Raw genomic sequence first — 15814 nt, forward strand, 5'->3', positions numbered from 1 at the left:
CACATACCAGCAGTGCGCCGACAGTAGGAATCCCTTCATCAGCAGCCTCTGGCCGGGTCGCCTCCTCACGGTTCACCGCGGCAGCTGGTAGGTGTTTTTCATCTAAATAATCCAAACTGCATATTCTGCCGGCAGATTTCTGCATTTTAAGTTAATTTAGGCGTCAATAAACTGTTTAAGAGGAGTGATCATCAGCGCTGTGTCTCTCTCCCTGCGTCAGATGCTTAAACGCGCCCGACGCGCTGCTTCAGCTGCTCAGACGTGCTGCGCCTGCTGCTCAAAACGCGCTGCGGGACCTTTTGCTGCGCCTTGACGTTACGTTGCATGTAAACTCGCTGCTTCTGTCGCGCCAGCTGCGGTGTGAACGCAGCATTAGTCATTCGTTGCGTTCACCTGTCTGCTAAGCTCAAAACAACCGCGCCTGGCTTGACGGAGAAACCAGGAGAACAGCTGAGCATATTTACGACAGTGCACTTTTACTTTCGCCCTCTGGGGGGAGCCTCGCTGGAAAATCAACACCGGTTGCATAGTGTACCTTTAAGTAAAAAAAAAAAAAAAAAAAAAAAAATGTAAATCTTTTTTTTTTTTTTTTTTTTGAGATATTACAGATCAAATCCTTTTACGCATTTGTCGACGGCATCTCGGCGGCAGAAGTGTAGCAAAAATAACGCGTGTAAAGAGAGCCAACCAAGAAACCGCTGGACTTGTAACCAATGATGTCTGTATTTCTGGGTGTTGAAGTGAAAATACTTCAGACAGTGTCTCTGTGTGCCCTTACAGATTGTTCCACACATTTACAAATCTTACTACAGATTTGTAAATCTAAATACAGAGTTGTGCATGTTTTACACATTTGCAAACCAGATTACACACACAAGTAGTTTTGCACATTTCCAGATTGTTGTACAGACACACAAATCTCCTCACACATTTACAGTTTCATTTACACATTTTCAAATCCTCCTGCACACGCACGAATCGAGATACAGATATACGAGTCTCCACACACATTTGTAAACAATAAAGCAACAATTTTGGCCCCATAGATAAAGAGCAGATCACCTTTAGGTCCTGATACAAAAACAATAAATAACAGCCTGGTTTCCTGCTATCCCTGTAAAAATACCTCTCTTGCTGCCGTGACCCAACAGGCTGCTGCGTTTGTTGCTTTAACCCAGTGTGTTCGTGCGATTTCTGGTACTGACATGCCACCATGTTGTGCTAATCAGCTTCTGCCACCATCAGCACCAGCGCTGCCCCGCCTCCATCCACCGCTGCTTCCGCCAGCAGCACAACACATGGTAAGGTAGATAGCATCATCAGCAGCAGTAGGACAGACTTTAACATGAACTATTTGGATACATGTCTTGGTTTTGCAGCAGATTGGACACATCAGTGTCTTTAAGGCGACTTACATGAAGTGATTTTTACTTTTCCTGTAGCTGAACAGACAAGCGGCGTCACAGCAGCTGTTTGGTCTGCTGGCACTAACCCTGCTGCTACTAACAGCTCAGAGCTCGGTAAGAGCAGCTTTAACATTCAACTCTGTCACTTCTGATAGTAGAAAACATGTTCAGCACGGTGCACTAAACGGTTTTTGGAATAACTGAGAATAAAAAAAAAAAAAACTTTCCAAACCGACATGGCCTGATGTGAAAATGGAAAAAGTTGATTTCTTGACTGCCAGATCTTTAGATTTGAGATCTCACAAAAATGAAATGAAAAAGGAAGCTAATAGTTCTGAGAAAGCAACAAACATAAAGAAACCAAGTCAATTATATCAATTATTAAATTCAATCATATTTTAATCCAAAAACCATATGTTCTAAAACCATCTTTACACCCAAATTATTGGATAAATGGACATATGAGCAAAGCAGCAGAAATATTTCTTCTTTTTAGTCCATAATTTAAGTTATTGAATCATCAGATTAGTTATAAGTTCTTGTCATGCACCTTTTTTAGGAACTCTTGATCTTTCATGCAACCGTTTTTGAAAAGCCCCATTTTTAGGTGTGAATTTCAGATGAACATGAACTCTTTCCATTGGATGTAGTAAAAGCTACGTATATAGTAAGGAGGCATAAAATGCAGCCTTTAAGAGTTTAACATTTGCTGTAAACGGAAGATAAAGTCCTACAACAGAGCTCTAACAGTGTCCAGATCATTGCCTTTCAGAGCTCAAGATTTGCAATCAAATATGCAACTTTTGCTGCAGTTGAAAAATAGATACCACCGAGTCTACTTTGTCTCTTTAAGACAGTTAATAAGACAAAAAACTACTGTTGCAACCACATTTAGCAGGGAGTTGTTCATTTTTTTCAGGTTATGACTTACTAGACTTAGTCTAAACTTTATTTATACCTTGGGATTACTCCAGGGAAATTCTGGATCCAGTAGCTTGGGGTTCTGTCACACCTTGCAGACTTAGCCAGCAAACACACGACATCCCAGAATCTTCTAAAACGCTTGCATACGCTGAATTTTCTATGTATTTTTTCCCTTTTGGGTGTTTACATAGCGTATTCATAAGGAGTCTAGAACTTATGTCCAACAGCAACTTATGCATAATGCATGGCATGCCTATATGATGTTTGTGCATTATTTCATAGGTATTACTGTCAGGTCTAAGCATCTAAAACATTATACATACATACAGGGAAAGAAAAAAGGCACAGAGACAATTAATTTAGTTTTACTCACGAGGAGAGCAGGAAGGGACTACAGAGTTTACAATCTCCACCTCACTCTGCAGTCCCAGCGTTCTGCTCGCTGTTTATTAGAAATCAGGGGTCCCTTGTTACAACAGCTGAGACTGCTCTAGAGATCAGAAACAACATGAACAATTCAGACCTGCAGTCTCAGTAGACATCCTATAAATTTCAGGGTTCAGTCAAAGTCCAAGCGGTTGAAGCTGTTCACCAAAGTTCAGCAGGTCGAGTGCTGCCCGTAAATCAACCACAACCTCCTCAAAACCAAATCTACAAATCACAGTATACTACAGAAAAGGTGGCTGTGAAAACACAACAATTATTCTAACAGTTACGAAGCATCAGTTAAAGCTGCTACCCTCAGACAAACCGCTGTTATCCAGGCTTAGCTGCTGTTTACCGTCTGCCCAAAAAAAAGAATAAATAAAAAGAAAAAGAAAGAAGGTTTGCAGTTGCAGCCGATTCAGCATCATGTCTGCTAGGAAGTTTGTCAATCGTGGGCGTGAACGGAGGGAGGATACATCACATTTAAGTTCTCGCTCACTCTATGATGAGGATGAAGTCTGGAAGAGGTTCCACCTGTGAACCCCCTTTATTGCCTCGTGAGACCATCCTGATCTCGCGAGCTTTCAAGATTTTACTCGCAGATCAGTCTGGAGACTCTCAGTAAAAAAAATTGGAGCCGTTCTCCAAACGAATGTCCGATCAGCGTTGGCTTTGAGGCGGGTTGAGGTGTGACGCAACGAGAAGCGCGACAGTTCAGTCTAAAGAACATGGCCGCTTCAGCCGATGAAACTAGCGTTAGTGTGGCTATCGAGCAAGTTTTATCAGAATTACAGAGTATTTCTTCACTGAAAGAAGAGCAAAATACTGCTCTGGAGGCTTTTCTCAGAGGAAAAGATGTTTTTGCTCTTCTCCCGACTGGTTTCGGCAAGAGTTTGATCTATCAATTGGCTGTTAGTACTTCTCTGTTAGTACGCTCTGTTAGTACGTCATATGTTTCGTTGATCTGATTGGTTTATTTGGCTCGTCTATCACCAACTTAGGCCAATCAGCTAACCAGTATTTTCGCCCCTTCCCAAAATTACTTCAACGGAAGGTTTCCAGATGGATATGCGGAGCAAATCCATCTGGCGGAGTCAGGTTACCCCCTTTATACCAAAACGCTGCCAATACGCCATTATACAGTAGCTGGAAGTTAGAAACACGTTCAGCGCTCCTCTGGAACACGTCAGATACGTTAATATGTGTTGTAGGTAAGTTCTTGATAAGTTACGCATAAGTTATGCACATATTACTCACAGGTTTGGATAAGGTAGACGCCACAACTTAAGAGTAACTTACACTTAACGTATGTCAACCATCAGATAACTTACCTGTGACTTATGGCCCACATATGGCATATGCTGGCATACGTCAGGAAATTTTGAGTTTGCTTAAGATTTCTTGACATACTTGGTGTGATATATTGACATGTGCCAGCGTGTTTCAGCGTGCTCAAAACTTATACAAAAACGTACCCATAACTTATCCAAAGTGTGCCAGCGTTTTTGCCAGATTTTCCTTACTTGCGGCCAGTGATGGGAGTAACGGCGTTGAAAGTAACGGCGTTACTAATGCCGCTACCTTTTTTAGTAACGAGTAATCAAAATTGTTACTCTTACTGTAACTATAACGCAGTTACAATTGCCGACACCCCGTTACTGCACGTTACTCAGGTCGCACAATTGACCTTTTTTCATGATAGGACTCGTGCGCGCGTCATGAGAGAGGGGAGGATGGAGAGTGAGGAGGGGTCCAGCAGCAAAACAGCGCTTTCCAGATGGAAATACCGGTGTTACGTCGAGCTGCGTTTCCCCATCAGATACGGTTTCCCCTGCATCTCCGCACAGCGCGGCGGCACAATTCACCGCGTAAGCAACAGGAAACGCGCATGCTCGCTAAAGGCGCGTAACAGCCGCCCTGTGCTCGCGCCACAGGAGAACTACGGAGAGCGTGAAGGATCATTAGATAGATAGATAGATAGATAGATAGATAGATAGATAGATAGATAGATAGATAGATAGATAGATAGATAGATAGACAACCCCAGTTATTAATTTCATACACTCGCAAAAGTAACGCAATAGTTACTTTTACTACTAACTAACTCAGTTACTAACTCAGTTACTTATTGGGAGAAGTATCTAGTAACTATAACTAATTACTTTTTCAAAGTAACGTGCCCAACACTGCTTGCGGCATACGCTGGTCTAAATAATCAAGGTGTGACGGGGCCTTTAAATAGAGCCCAATAGAGTAAAAAGTTGGTTCTGAAGCTCATCAACTGTTCTGATGTAGGAATTTATTCCACGAATGTTACTGCTTTCACTAACATCGCAAAGGGCTGGGCTGCTGCAACATAAGTTATACTGAGATGGTTTTTATAATTGAATGCTTGTAAAGCTGCTTTTGCATCAGATTTAAATGTAAAAAAAAGCAAATAAGAATTCACTCTCGAGACTTTAGTATGTTTTAAAAAAATGCAATTAAGAGTGCTATTTTTTATGCCTTAAAATTAATAAATTAAAGGCCCAGCCTAAGTTGAAAGGATTACAAAGCTAGGTTCACCAATCAAAATTACTCCAAAAGCTCATTAGTAGATTATCCAGGAGGAAAAAAAGAAGAACCAAAATATCTTAAGCTCTACAGGCCTCATTTAAATCGGTTAAAACCAGATTTCATGATTGAACAATAGGCTAACATTTCCACGTTAGACTGGATATGTTGTGTTTTATTATGTGCGTCTTAAGTTAATGTGTGCTTTGTTTGATATCGGAAGCATTTTTATTTTAACTCTCTAATTGTAGCAAAATATAGAAAAGATTGGTTGTTAGACACGCACAGCAAGTATCTGTGCTCAGGACCTGAAACAGAAAGGTTCTACATCCAAGCTGATAGATAATCATCTTAGCTTTAACAGAAAGTCGATGTTTATAGAATTCTATAAATATTTCAGATTTATAAACCTGAGCACCAGCTCTGTACTAGAACCAAGGCTGCATTGCTGGAAAGTAACACTAGTTATCCTCCTAATAAGTTGAACTAAGCCAAAGAGAAAGCACGGCCTAGACATATCTGTGGGTTGTTGGCAGCTGGCTGAATAGTTAAGTTTCCAAGGGTTGATGCAATGCACTAAAAGTTTATGGAGATTCTAATATATCCAAATTTTACACAATTGCTTAAAAAACATTTGAACAATCAAATGCTTAGATTCTTCCACATCATGCATGCAATATTAACTTTCTTCTGAATAAATAATCATTCCTTTGATTTCTTTGATTTTACTTATTTTGATTTCAGATTTATTCAATCCCTCAAAGCAAAAAAATAAATAAAAAAAACAATTTTAGCATTAAATGGATGGATGGATGGATGGATGGATGGATGGATGGATGGATGGATGGATGGATGGATGGATGGATGGATGGATGGATGGATGGATGGATGGATGGATCTATAGATGGATCTATAGATGGATGGATGGATGGATCTATAGATGGATGGATGGATGGATCTATAGATGGACGGATGGATCTATAGATGGATGGATGGATGGATGGATGGATCTATAGATGGACGGATGGATCTATAGATGGATGGATGGATGGATGGATCTATAGATGGATGGATGGGTGGATGGATGGATCTATAGATGGACGGATGGATCTATAGATGGATGGATGGATGGATGGATCTATAGATGGATGGATGGGTGGATGGATGGATGGATGGATGGATGGATGAATGGATGGATCTATAGATGGACGGATGGATCTATAGATGGATGGATGGATGGATGGATCTATAGATGGATGGATGGATGGATTGATTGATGGATTGATGAATGGATGGATCTATAGATGAATGGATGGATCTATGGATGGATCTATAGATGGATGGATGGATGGATGGATCTATAGATGGATGGATGGATGGATGGATCTATAGATGGATGGATGGATGGATTGATGGATGGATTGATGAATGGATGGATCTATAGATGGATGGATGGATGGATGGATGGATCTATAGGTGGATGGATGGATGGATCTATAGATGGATGGATGGATGGATCTATAGATGGATGGATGGATGGATCTATAGGTGGATGGATGGATGGATCTATAGATGGATGGATGGATGGATCTATAGATGGATGGATGGATGGATCTATAGATGGATGGATGGATGGGCTAATTTTGAAAAAGAAAATTAGGATATTTGTCATGTGGATAAAGACTCAGGGAATGAACAAATCAGACCTTTATCATCCACATTCCATAGAACACTATTTTAAAACATTTGCCCATTTCTGTTTATATGCTGACTTAATTTTTCTAATTATTTCTTAAGCCCCCAAATAAAATACTATAAAAATGCTGATTCTTCTAGTATTTACTAATTCCTTCCAACCTTTTATCTTTTAACCGCCTTCGTTTTCCTAGTTTCTGCTGTTGGTTTGTCACCTGAAACTCTTCCAGGGACGACTCTTCAGCTGCCGCTTCTAACCACCAGCCACCTGTCCACTAACAAAGCTGAAACTGATGGTTCTTCTCTGGGTAACATATCACATTGCATGACCTGTTTACCATCTGTGTAATAAACTCTCCATAAGTTCTTTAGTTCTGTCCAATCTTCTGGTCTCTGTATTGTTGCAAGAGTTAATCAAATTATGCAAGTGATTCATAGCTTATCTGGATGAAAGAAGCATTTGTTCAAATCTACAATGTCTGGTAACCTTGTTGGTTTTTCTCATTGGTGTAATGTTTATTTTGCTGAAGATTTTAAATTAACCCACTTTAATTAACTTGCTTCACCAGAGAAGAGCGCTTCAAAATTCTCCTCCAGAACTACAAGGCCGAAACCGGCGGTCATCCACAATCAAAGTCTAAATGATGGATTAGCTCCTGGAAGAAACTTTGGATTTTTTCAAATGAACAGAAGATTGAGGCGTGCGCTGCATCCAAGTCACTCTAGAAGAACTTTACCTCCTCGCTCCTTTATGTCCAGTCAGTTTAATCTTACACACAAAGAGTTCAGACTCCCAAAGTCAAGCTACCAACCCCGAAACATCGCTCCAACCCTCAATCCCGTCTCATCCCGGGATCCTTCCCGTCCAAGATCGGCTTTCTTCCGGGGAGCTGCATCCTACAGCAGGCCTAAACACTCCCTGGGGTTTATCTCCACCCCTCTGAGGAAAAGGCCGAGCGCAGTGAGGCGACCAGCTGCTACCCGGGCAACACCCAGCAGGGTGGAGGTTCGTGTGACAAAACCCTCCGCTCCAAAAATCGGACTTAAGTCGACAGCCAGGCCCGTTACGAGAAACACAACCCCACCTTTGGGGAATCCGACCCAGGCGACAGATCAAATAAATCGTCCAGTTTTCACTGCGAAGCCTTTGTCTGTAACTCATAAGATCACAACAAACAAGTCCCCAACAACCGGCAGAGACTCTCAAACTCTCCTTGGACCACAGGCTTCCTTATCATCGCAGGACTCATCTCCACGGCAACATAAAGGTGAGGTGTCTTCATCATCATCATTGGCATCATCATGGCTGAGTAACAGAAAGAAAAAACCTGTAGCGCCCGCTTGGCTGCTCAGCATCAGCGATGAGGAATTCCAAACAAGGAATTGGACGGATCCTCTGGAGTACTCTTCAGGGTCCGACATGTTCATGTACGAGGTGGGCCACCTGTACGAATATGATCCTGTTACCTCAGAGGAAGAACTTCCTACCGGCACCGTATCCGGAGTATCGGAGACCCTGACAGAAGAGGATACAGAGGAAATGTCCCAAAGTAACAGAAGTCCAGTTGAACCGAACTTTGAGGAACATTTAGGGATTCGGCCGGCATCGTCTTTAACTAACCTCACCGTTTCAGCCTCTACTGTTGTTTCTCTGGAGGTTCCCCCCAAACCAGCTGTTGGTGTTTCTGTCTTACAGCAGGAAACCAACAACACGCCTGATTCCTCTCTACTTGTGGGACAGACTGGCTTAATTCACAACATAGATCTAAATCAAGAAACAAGCTTGTCCGCCGAAATCCGTCCCTCCCCGGTTTTCCATCCTCTATCTTCCTCACAGTCTCTTTTGGGTCCAGTTGAGCCGCCTTCTTTCTCCTCCAACACTTTCTCTCCTCTTCAGTTTTCTGCTTCTCTTTTGGTGTCGGGAACCTCCGATTCTTCTAATGTGCCACCTCTGTCTCCCTCCTCCAACCTTGTAAAAGAATTTCATACCATACCTGCAGATCCATCTCTACCGTCACATCGTCTTCTTTCTGATTCCATCTCTGAGAACCGTATACCACCTGGTGTTGATGCCTTTCTACCTGAAGCTTTCCTGTTTTCTGAAAAGCAATCCTCCCGCAATATATCCCAAATTCCTTCCCAGTCAGATCCTTTAAGCTCCTCGGACGGCTCCATGAGTCAGAACAGCCCAACTTCCTTGAATGTGGAGAATTTATCGGAGGTGTTGAGGTCAAATAGATCCGGTCCATCTTTGAGTCCTATCTCGCTGTGGCCTGATCCAAGAGATTTTAAGGATGTTTATCCTTTTCCAGATGAGTCTCATATAAGTCATCTGTTTACCTCTGCTAAACTTCAGTCAGAAGATCCTCCTGCTTCCTTAAATCCTTCACATTCAGACGTTCTACTTCATGCTTTATCTCACAACCAGCGTGAAAACCTGAGGACGTCCATTGAGACGTCACCTCCTTCTGTAGGGAACTCGGAGCAGTTCCTTGGAGATCCCACACGATCTCAGATCAGGTTAAGTGTCACCAGCTCCTCTATGATTGATGATAATGATCCGTTTATTCATCCATCTTTACCCTCCTTAAATCCAGCTACAACACGCCACAGAACCCATCTGGTAATCCCGGCTCCACATGCTGATGGGTCGAACCGTATTCCAAACTTAGCACACATCCTCCAGCCTCCTTCTCCCTCTGTTTCTCAAATTCCTCCCACTGTATCCCTCCCCGTCACCTCCAGCAGGTCGACTTCAGCAACCGTCAGCCTGACAGAAACAGAAACCGGCTTTCTGTCACCATCTCGACCCACAGCGGCCTTCCTGAACAAACACTTCCAGACCGCACACAGAGCAGACATGCCGGTCGAGCAGTTCTTCTCCCACTCCAGAAAACAATCTTCCTCGCTCTCTGGAGATGAATGGGAAGCCATTCCCTCCCAGCCTCTGGCTCCTGCTAGAAACACAGACATTGATGGAGTTTCATTTCATCCTGCAAGCAGCTCCCAGACAGCAGAACCATCCAGAAAGGTTTTGAAGTTTGATCTCAAGGATGTCGTTCCAAAGGTGTTCCCTATAGAAGAGTCTGTCTCTGGAGTAACCACTACTACAGTTGACAGCAGAAGTGATGCCAGAACTCTAAATGTGATCCTGGAAGCTGGAGCTGCGTCTTTACACATTTATAATCCATGCATGATGGATGCATCTCAAGAAACTACTGATGCTTTTATGGGAGAACCCCTGCTGCCTTCTGACCCCGATCCAGCAGCTTTCAGGTCCCCCAACAGCTCTTCTATCCATGCCCCAAATCAGGATTCCCTGTCTGAGCTCAACATGCTGTCTGCCTCTGCTAACACAGAGACAGCAGCCACAATAAACAGCTCAGAAATGAGTGAGGACGTCGATCCTCCTTCTGAGCCAGAAACAACAGATATCACTCAAGCTGGAGATTCTGCTGTAGGTTTGATCTCTGATCCCAGCCTGTGGAACCAGGCTGTTCTGAAGCCACCTTCAGTATCTTCATCCTCAGCTGCTCCCTTCAAGGATGCAAGACAGACAACATTACAGCCCACCCTGAGTGTGGATCCCTGCCATTGTAAACAGACCTTTGATTTTCCGTGTCTGTGCAGAGAGTCATCGGGAAACAGTATGTCCAACCTGTAGCTGTAGATGGTCGGAGAAAAAACAATCACATCAAAACCTTCTTCCTGATTGTATTAGGTCTTAAAATCTGGGGTTTTTAAGCCCAGATTGGCTCTGATAAGAACCTTTAGATAAAATAAAGTGAGGATTTTAGGACTGGGTGCATGTTTGATTTTTTTTTAAAAAGGTGGTTGGGCTTTACAATGAAATAAATCTAGATCCTCCTGGTGATTGCTGTGTTGATTCTGAGCCATTTCTATGGCCTGAGCTGTCCAATCATACTGATGTAATGATCACCGTCGATGTAGATGAAACTGAGTGATTCTATAATTGATTTCTATGTTGGATTATCTGACACTTTCCTCACGCTTGATCAGTTTCGGCCATCTTCCTTTATCTAAGTCCATTCAGCTTTCTGGTGGAGAACTTCTGCTCATCTGCTTTGATTCAGAACCTGAAGTTTGCTTGAGATGCTCAAAGGAACAGAAAAAAATCCATGTGCAGTTTGCAGGGTCTCCAACCAGAAATAATGTTGTCTGTCAATAGCTGGAAGTATCACATTCAAATGCAAGAGCGACATCTAGTGGCTGCTGTGAAGCATAGCAGGAGATGGAACAAAGAACCTCAACCACTGCAACTAGCACTAATCTCTATTTATTCACTGGATTGCTGATTGCCTATTGGTAGTAGGGGGTTTAAGTGAAGCCACCGGCCGCCATATTGGTACTCCCTAGTTAGACAGGTCGCAATGTAAACAATATCTGCGCTACAGCATCACACAACAGTGCTTTTGTTTTTATATTTTCAAGGGGGCTTAAAACTTTTAAAATAAAAATAGATTAATCACTTTGACACACACTTGCTGTTCCATAGCATTAGTAGATTACTTTAACTTATGATAAAAAAATCACAAAATGAATGTGTTGGATGGAGCATAATAATACAGATGTGCCAAAAGTGCTAAATTGATGATGTACATGTAATATACATGTATTTATTACATTGTTAGGGTAACTACATCGTACATGTCTATGTGTATATTTATATTACCTGTGAAACGTCTCCCCACAGCTGGCAAAATACTTGTTTTTGCAACCAACTGCTACACATGTTGACATTTTTACTGTGTGTCTCAGTGGGAGTGGGGAGTACCAGTATGGCGGACGGAGGTTTCACTTTTTTGTGCCATCAGCAATCCAGTGAATAATAGCGATGAGTGAGGGCTATGACGAGGGTGAGGTGGGGGGTTAATCTGCAGATCTTTTCTAATGGGAATCCAGACTGAAATTCTGCAAGTTTGCAGAGTTTTGAAATCCTGCAGATTGCAACTAATGATAAAATTTCATTTAATGAAGGATATTAAATTAGATGAAGTTCCACTTAAGGTCTTCAGTTTGTTCCAGAAGTATTCAAACACTTTGAGTCTTTCTAGGGTGTGTGAAGGTGGAACTTCTGATGAAGTTTACTGGGATTTTCTATGACAGGCCAGAAAACAGCCCACAGCACCACTATTTATCTCATAGAGACTTCACTGTTACCCTTATTAACTTTGGCCAAAATTACTAAAGTACTTGTGCCTAGTTTTAGTCATTCTTTGTCTTATTTTTATGTCTTTTGATTGGAAAGCTACAGCTGGTCCCATCAGTCAGCACACCCCCACCCCCCGAAAAAAAAGACAACTAAAGTTTTGCAGGTTTTAGCCATACATGCAAATTCTTGATCCATACTAGCAGCTCAGACAGATTTGGACTCTGCAGGGAAAAAAAATCCAGATGAAATGTGGAGGTTTATGAATCAGTCTGATACTGGAGGCCTGAAATTTCCTTAAATATTTTGAGTTTATTCTCTGATTCCAGCAGAAAACTAAAGCAAAACACTTATGGGCTCTCCTTCTGTGTTTTTCTTCATTTCCAGTAACTGTTCCTTTTACGGGGTATAGCAGTCTTCGTTGCTGCTGAGTAGAATATTTCCTAATTTTTGCATGTGCCTGTTGGCTCAGTATATTTGATTCATCTCCTGCTGTGAGGCACAGTAATAGAAAGGTCACTACAGGAGTAAAAAACATGACCAAGCGCTGATTTTTCTCTTATCTCATCTTTCCTCTGCAGATAGTTTGTTCTACCGGGTTTCTTTCACGGTGAATTCTGAGCTGAACCAGAAGGTGGAGGAATGTGAGAAGCTGTTGGTAAGACGGCGTTTTCTCTGTTTACGCTGAAAACAGCAGAAATGATCCGACCTGCAAACTGTTCCTGAATCTCCTGCTGAATGATCCGATTTATTTTTTCTTCCTGAATCACTTTTTCAGAACTGGAGCCATTCTGCAGCGGAAGTCAGGTAAGAACATATTTTCTTTACATGTACAAAAAGCTGTGGCTTCCTTGTGAAGCCTTTGTGGTATTTGAAACCTGATCACGTTATTCCTCTAAGTAACATACAATGTATTTAAATAAAACTGTTCGCTTAAATTCTTAAAGATCACGATAAACAAACCGTGGAACCGAGTGAAGGATGGAAACTGCTGCATTGGTTTGAATCAGGGATCATTGCTCCATCCTGCGATTATAGTTTTTGTCTCAATGTTTCTACAAGTCTTTCTTTTTTTGAACTGGACTGAAAAAAAATCAATTGGAACACAGAAATGAGTCCAATTAGCTGAAAGCCCAGGAAGAATTTGTTATAGAATAGATGTGGAACATTTTTATAAACTAAAATGTTCCAGAATAAACATTACATTTTCTAATAATGTTTGGGCCTTACATGGGCAGGACATGTGTGTCTCAATCTTTCAATTCCAAAAAAAGTTGTTTCAGTCAAAAAAAATATTTTCAATCAAAGAAAAAAACAGTTCAAAAACGCAAAAAAATAATTTTAAGGTGGTCAGTTGCCCACCCCTGGTCTACACCAACAATGAGATCTGTATAGAAAACTGTTGATAGCAAAACGCTGAAGGAAAACAAGATGAAACCTGGATCAGGGGCTTTTGGACTGAACAACAGATGAACCCTTGAAATAAATTAAACTAAACATTAATGAAGCTTTGTCTAAAATGAAACAATTAAATCACGTTGATATCAGATTATTTAGTATTGAGACATTTAAATGAAAAGAAAACTCAGTTCTTGTCTCTACAGAACAGATGGACACAGCGTGTCTCTGTGATGAGACGGGGATAATATGACAAAACATTTTAAAAATAAAGACATATTATTCAGCATTTGTCTGTCAATCTGGTGACTCTGCCTCTTATTGCTGCCCAATCAGAACCCCTCCCTCATGCTTCCCATGAGGCCTTAACCATTTGACATCCTTGCTTCTCACCTGTTAATGCTGCCATCTAGTGGAGTCTATGGAAGAGGATTAGGGCCACTGGAAAAAAAAAAAAAAAAGTTAACTGATTTTTTTATTTTATTTCAGTTTAACATGGGGAAAAAGTCAGAATTCAGAAGTCAGAACTTTTTTATTAAAGTCTGAATTCTGACTTTTTTCCCATGTTAAACTGAAATAAAATTTAAAAAGCAGTTAACTTTTTTTTTTTTTTCCAGTGGCCCTAATCCTCTTCTGTAGGAGTCGCACTAAAACTACAGTATAAAAAAGATTTATATCTTCAGAATCAGCCTTAAAAATTGGATTTGTGCTTAGGACTACAAAATATTAAACAGAAAAATCTAAAAACACATTAAAAGCTTAACACGGGTTAAAAAATGTGAAACTATTGCTACAAACACTGCTAATTTTAGGCAAAGGCGAATATTCTCTGAATTATGTTTTTTAGTAGTATTTGCATGTATTGAGCTTCTTGGGTTTGTTTTTTCTGATTTTATCACCGTCGCCTTTTCTTTGCAGACTCCAGCAGAATGGAGGCTCAAACAGGTAAGATTGCTGATTTTAACCTTAAAGAGCAGAGAAGCAGGTCAGTGGTTAGAGAGCCTCCTCAGCTTTAGGTCTGCCTACCTTTACAGCATGTTTTCATGTAAAAAACACATTAAAATAGGAGACTCATGGGTACAAGGTACATTTTATTACATCCTCAGGTTTCAGGAAACAAGTTGGCAGTTCATGGATATTTGAATTAAATGTATCAGGTCTTAGAAAAACAAAGCACAAGTTGTCACCTGTTGAAAGGTTTATTCCAAAAACCTCATACCTGATAATTTTTCCCCCCCAAGGACCTGAGAACTAAATAATTTTATAATATATACTGCAAACTGAAAACGTTCTGTAAAGCCTTAGACCTGAGATCTAAAAGGTAGTTTTTCCCCCAGAGACTAAATATTTTATTTTACTGAGAACTGCCATTTTTTTTCTATGCACTAAAGATTAATTTTATATATTTATATACACTGAGGCCTGAAAAGGTTTTTCTGTAAATCTGAAAACTTTTACCTGAGTTATAACTGATTTTTTATTTTATTTACTGAGACCTGAGAACTTTTTTTTCCTAATACCTGACGATTGTTTTCCTTAGACCTGAGAACGAAAAGCTTTTTTTTCCCCTGAGCCATGACAACATTTTTCTTGACACATTGTTTTTCCTAAAAAAAAAATGAAATAAAAATCTGAATATATGACATATTTTTACTGCTGTTAAGTATTGATTTCTGATAACTAAATTGCCTAATTTTTTTCTTTGTGTTTTGCTGCATTTTAACTTTCCTCAAAAAAATTCCTAACCTGACAACAGCCAGATGCATGTCTCGCTCCGCCTAGCTCCACTCACATACATCTGGGACACCGCCATAGGAATTGCCTTTACTGAAGGCTGGGCCTTATCAAAACTCCTTGCATATGATTGGATAAGCCACTTGTCTGTCATCTTTATCGACGTGCTATTTCAACCACTCACACCGAAGCTAACCCGTGACGCTGTGAGAGCTACGCAGGAAAAAAACAAAACAGAACAGCCGACATCTTGGATATAGCAACAGTGGAATCAGCGCAATGTCGGTAAATGATCAATGTCGTTTGTGCCATGAAAATGTGGGGATAAAAGGCAACATTGTGCACAGCAGACTTATTTAAAAAAAAGAAGCCAACCAAAAAAGTAAAGACGAACGACTTACAGAACTCGCTTCTCCACTACGTCACATGCAGGACACACCCGCCCTGCGTCCTGATTAGCCAGACCATAAATTTGGTTGTGGAAATCACTTTCAATGAGGGGTGTCCC

General features: G+C 41.0%; 1 protein-coding gene across 7 annotated transcripts in view; it reads left to right on the plus strand.

Moving 5' to 3' along the window:
• adgrg6 (adhesion G protein-coupled receptor G6) overlaps positions 1–15814 on the plus strand; it is a 148608-nt gene that overhangs the window by 80661 nt on the left and 52133 nt on the right. For 4 of the 7 annotated variants that reach the window (XM_038294283.1, XM_038294285.1, XM_038294284.1 and 1 more), the window contains 3 exons: positions 12756–12832; positions 12953–12981; positions 14491–14517. In XM_038294283.1, coding sequence (XP_038150211.1) covers positions 12756–12832; positions 12953–12981; positions 14491–14517 — 133 coding nt within the window. Of the gene's footprint in view, positions 1–1229; positions 1302–1442; positions 1521–7198; positions 7313–12755; positions 12833–12952; positions 12982–14490; positions 14518–15814 lie in introns of all 7 variants that reach the window. The other 3 variants (XM_038294280.1, XM_038294281.1, XM_038294282.1) reach the window with 2 other exon arrangements.

This window comes from Cyprinodon tularosa, unplaced genomic scaffold (assembly GCF_016077235.1).
Source record: "Cyprinodon tularosa strain WSP-4 unplaced genomic scaffold, ASM1607723v1 ctg338, whole genome shotgun sequence".
NCBI lineage: Eukaryota > Metazoa > Chordata > Actinopteri > Cyprinodontiformes > Cyprinodontidae > Cyprinodon > Cyprinodon tularosa.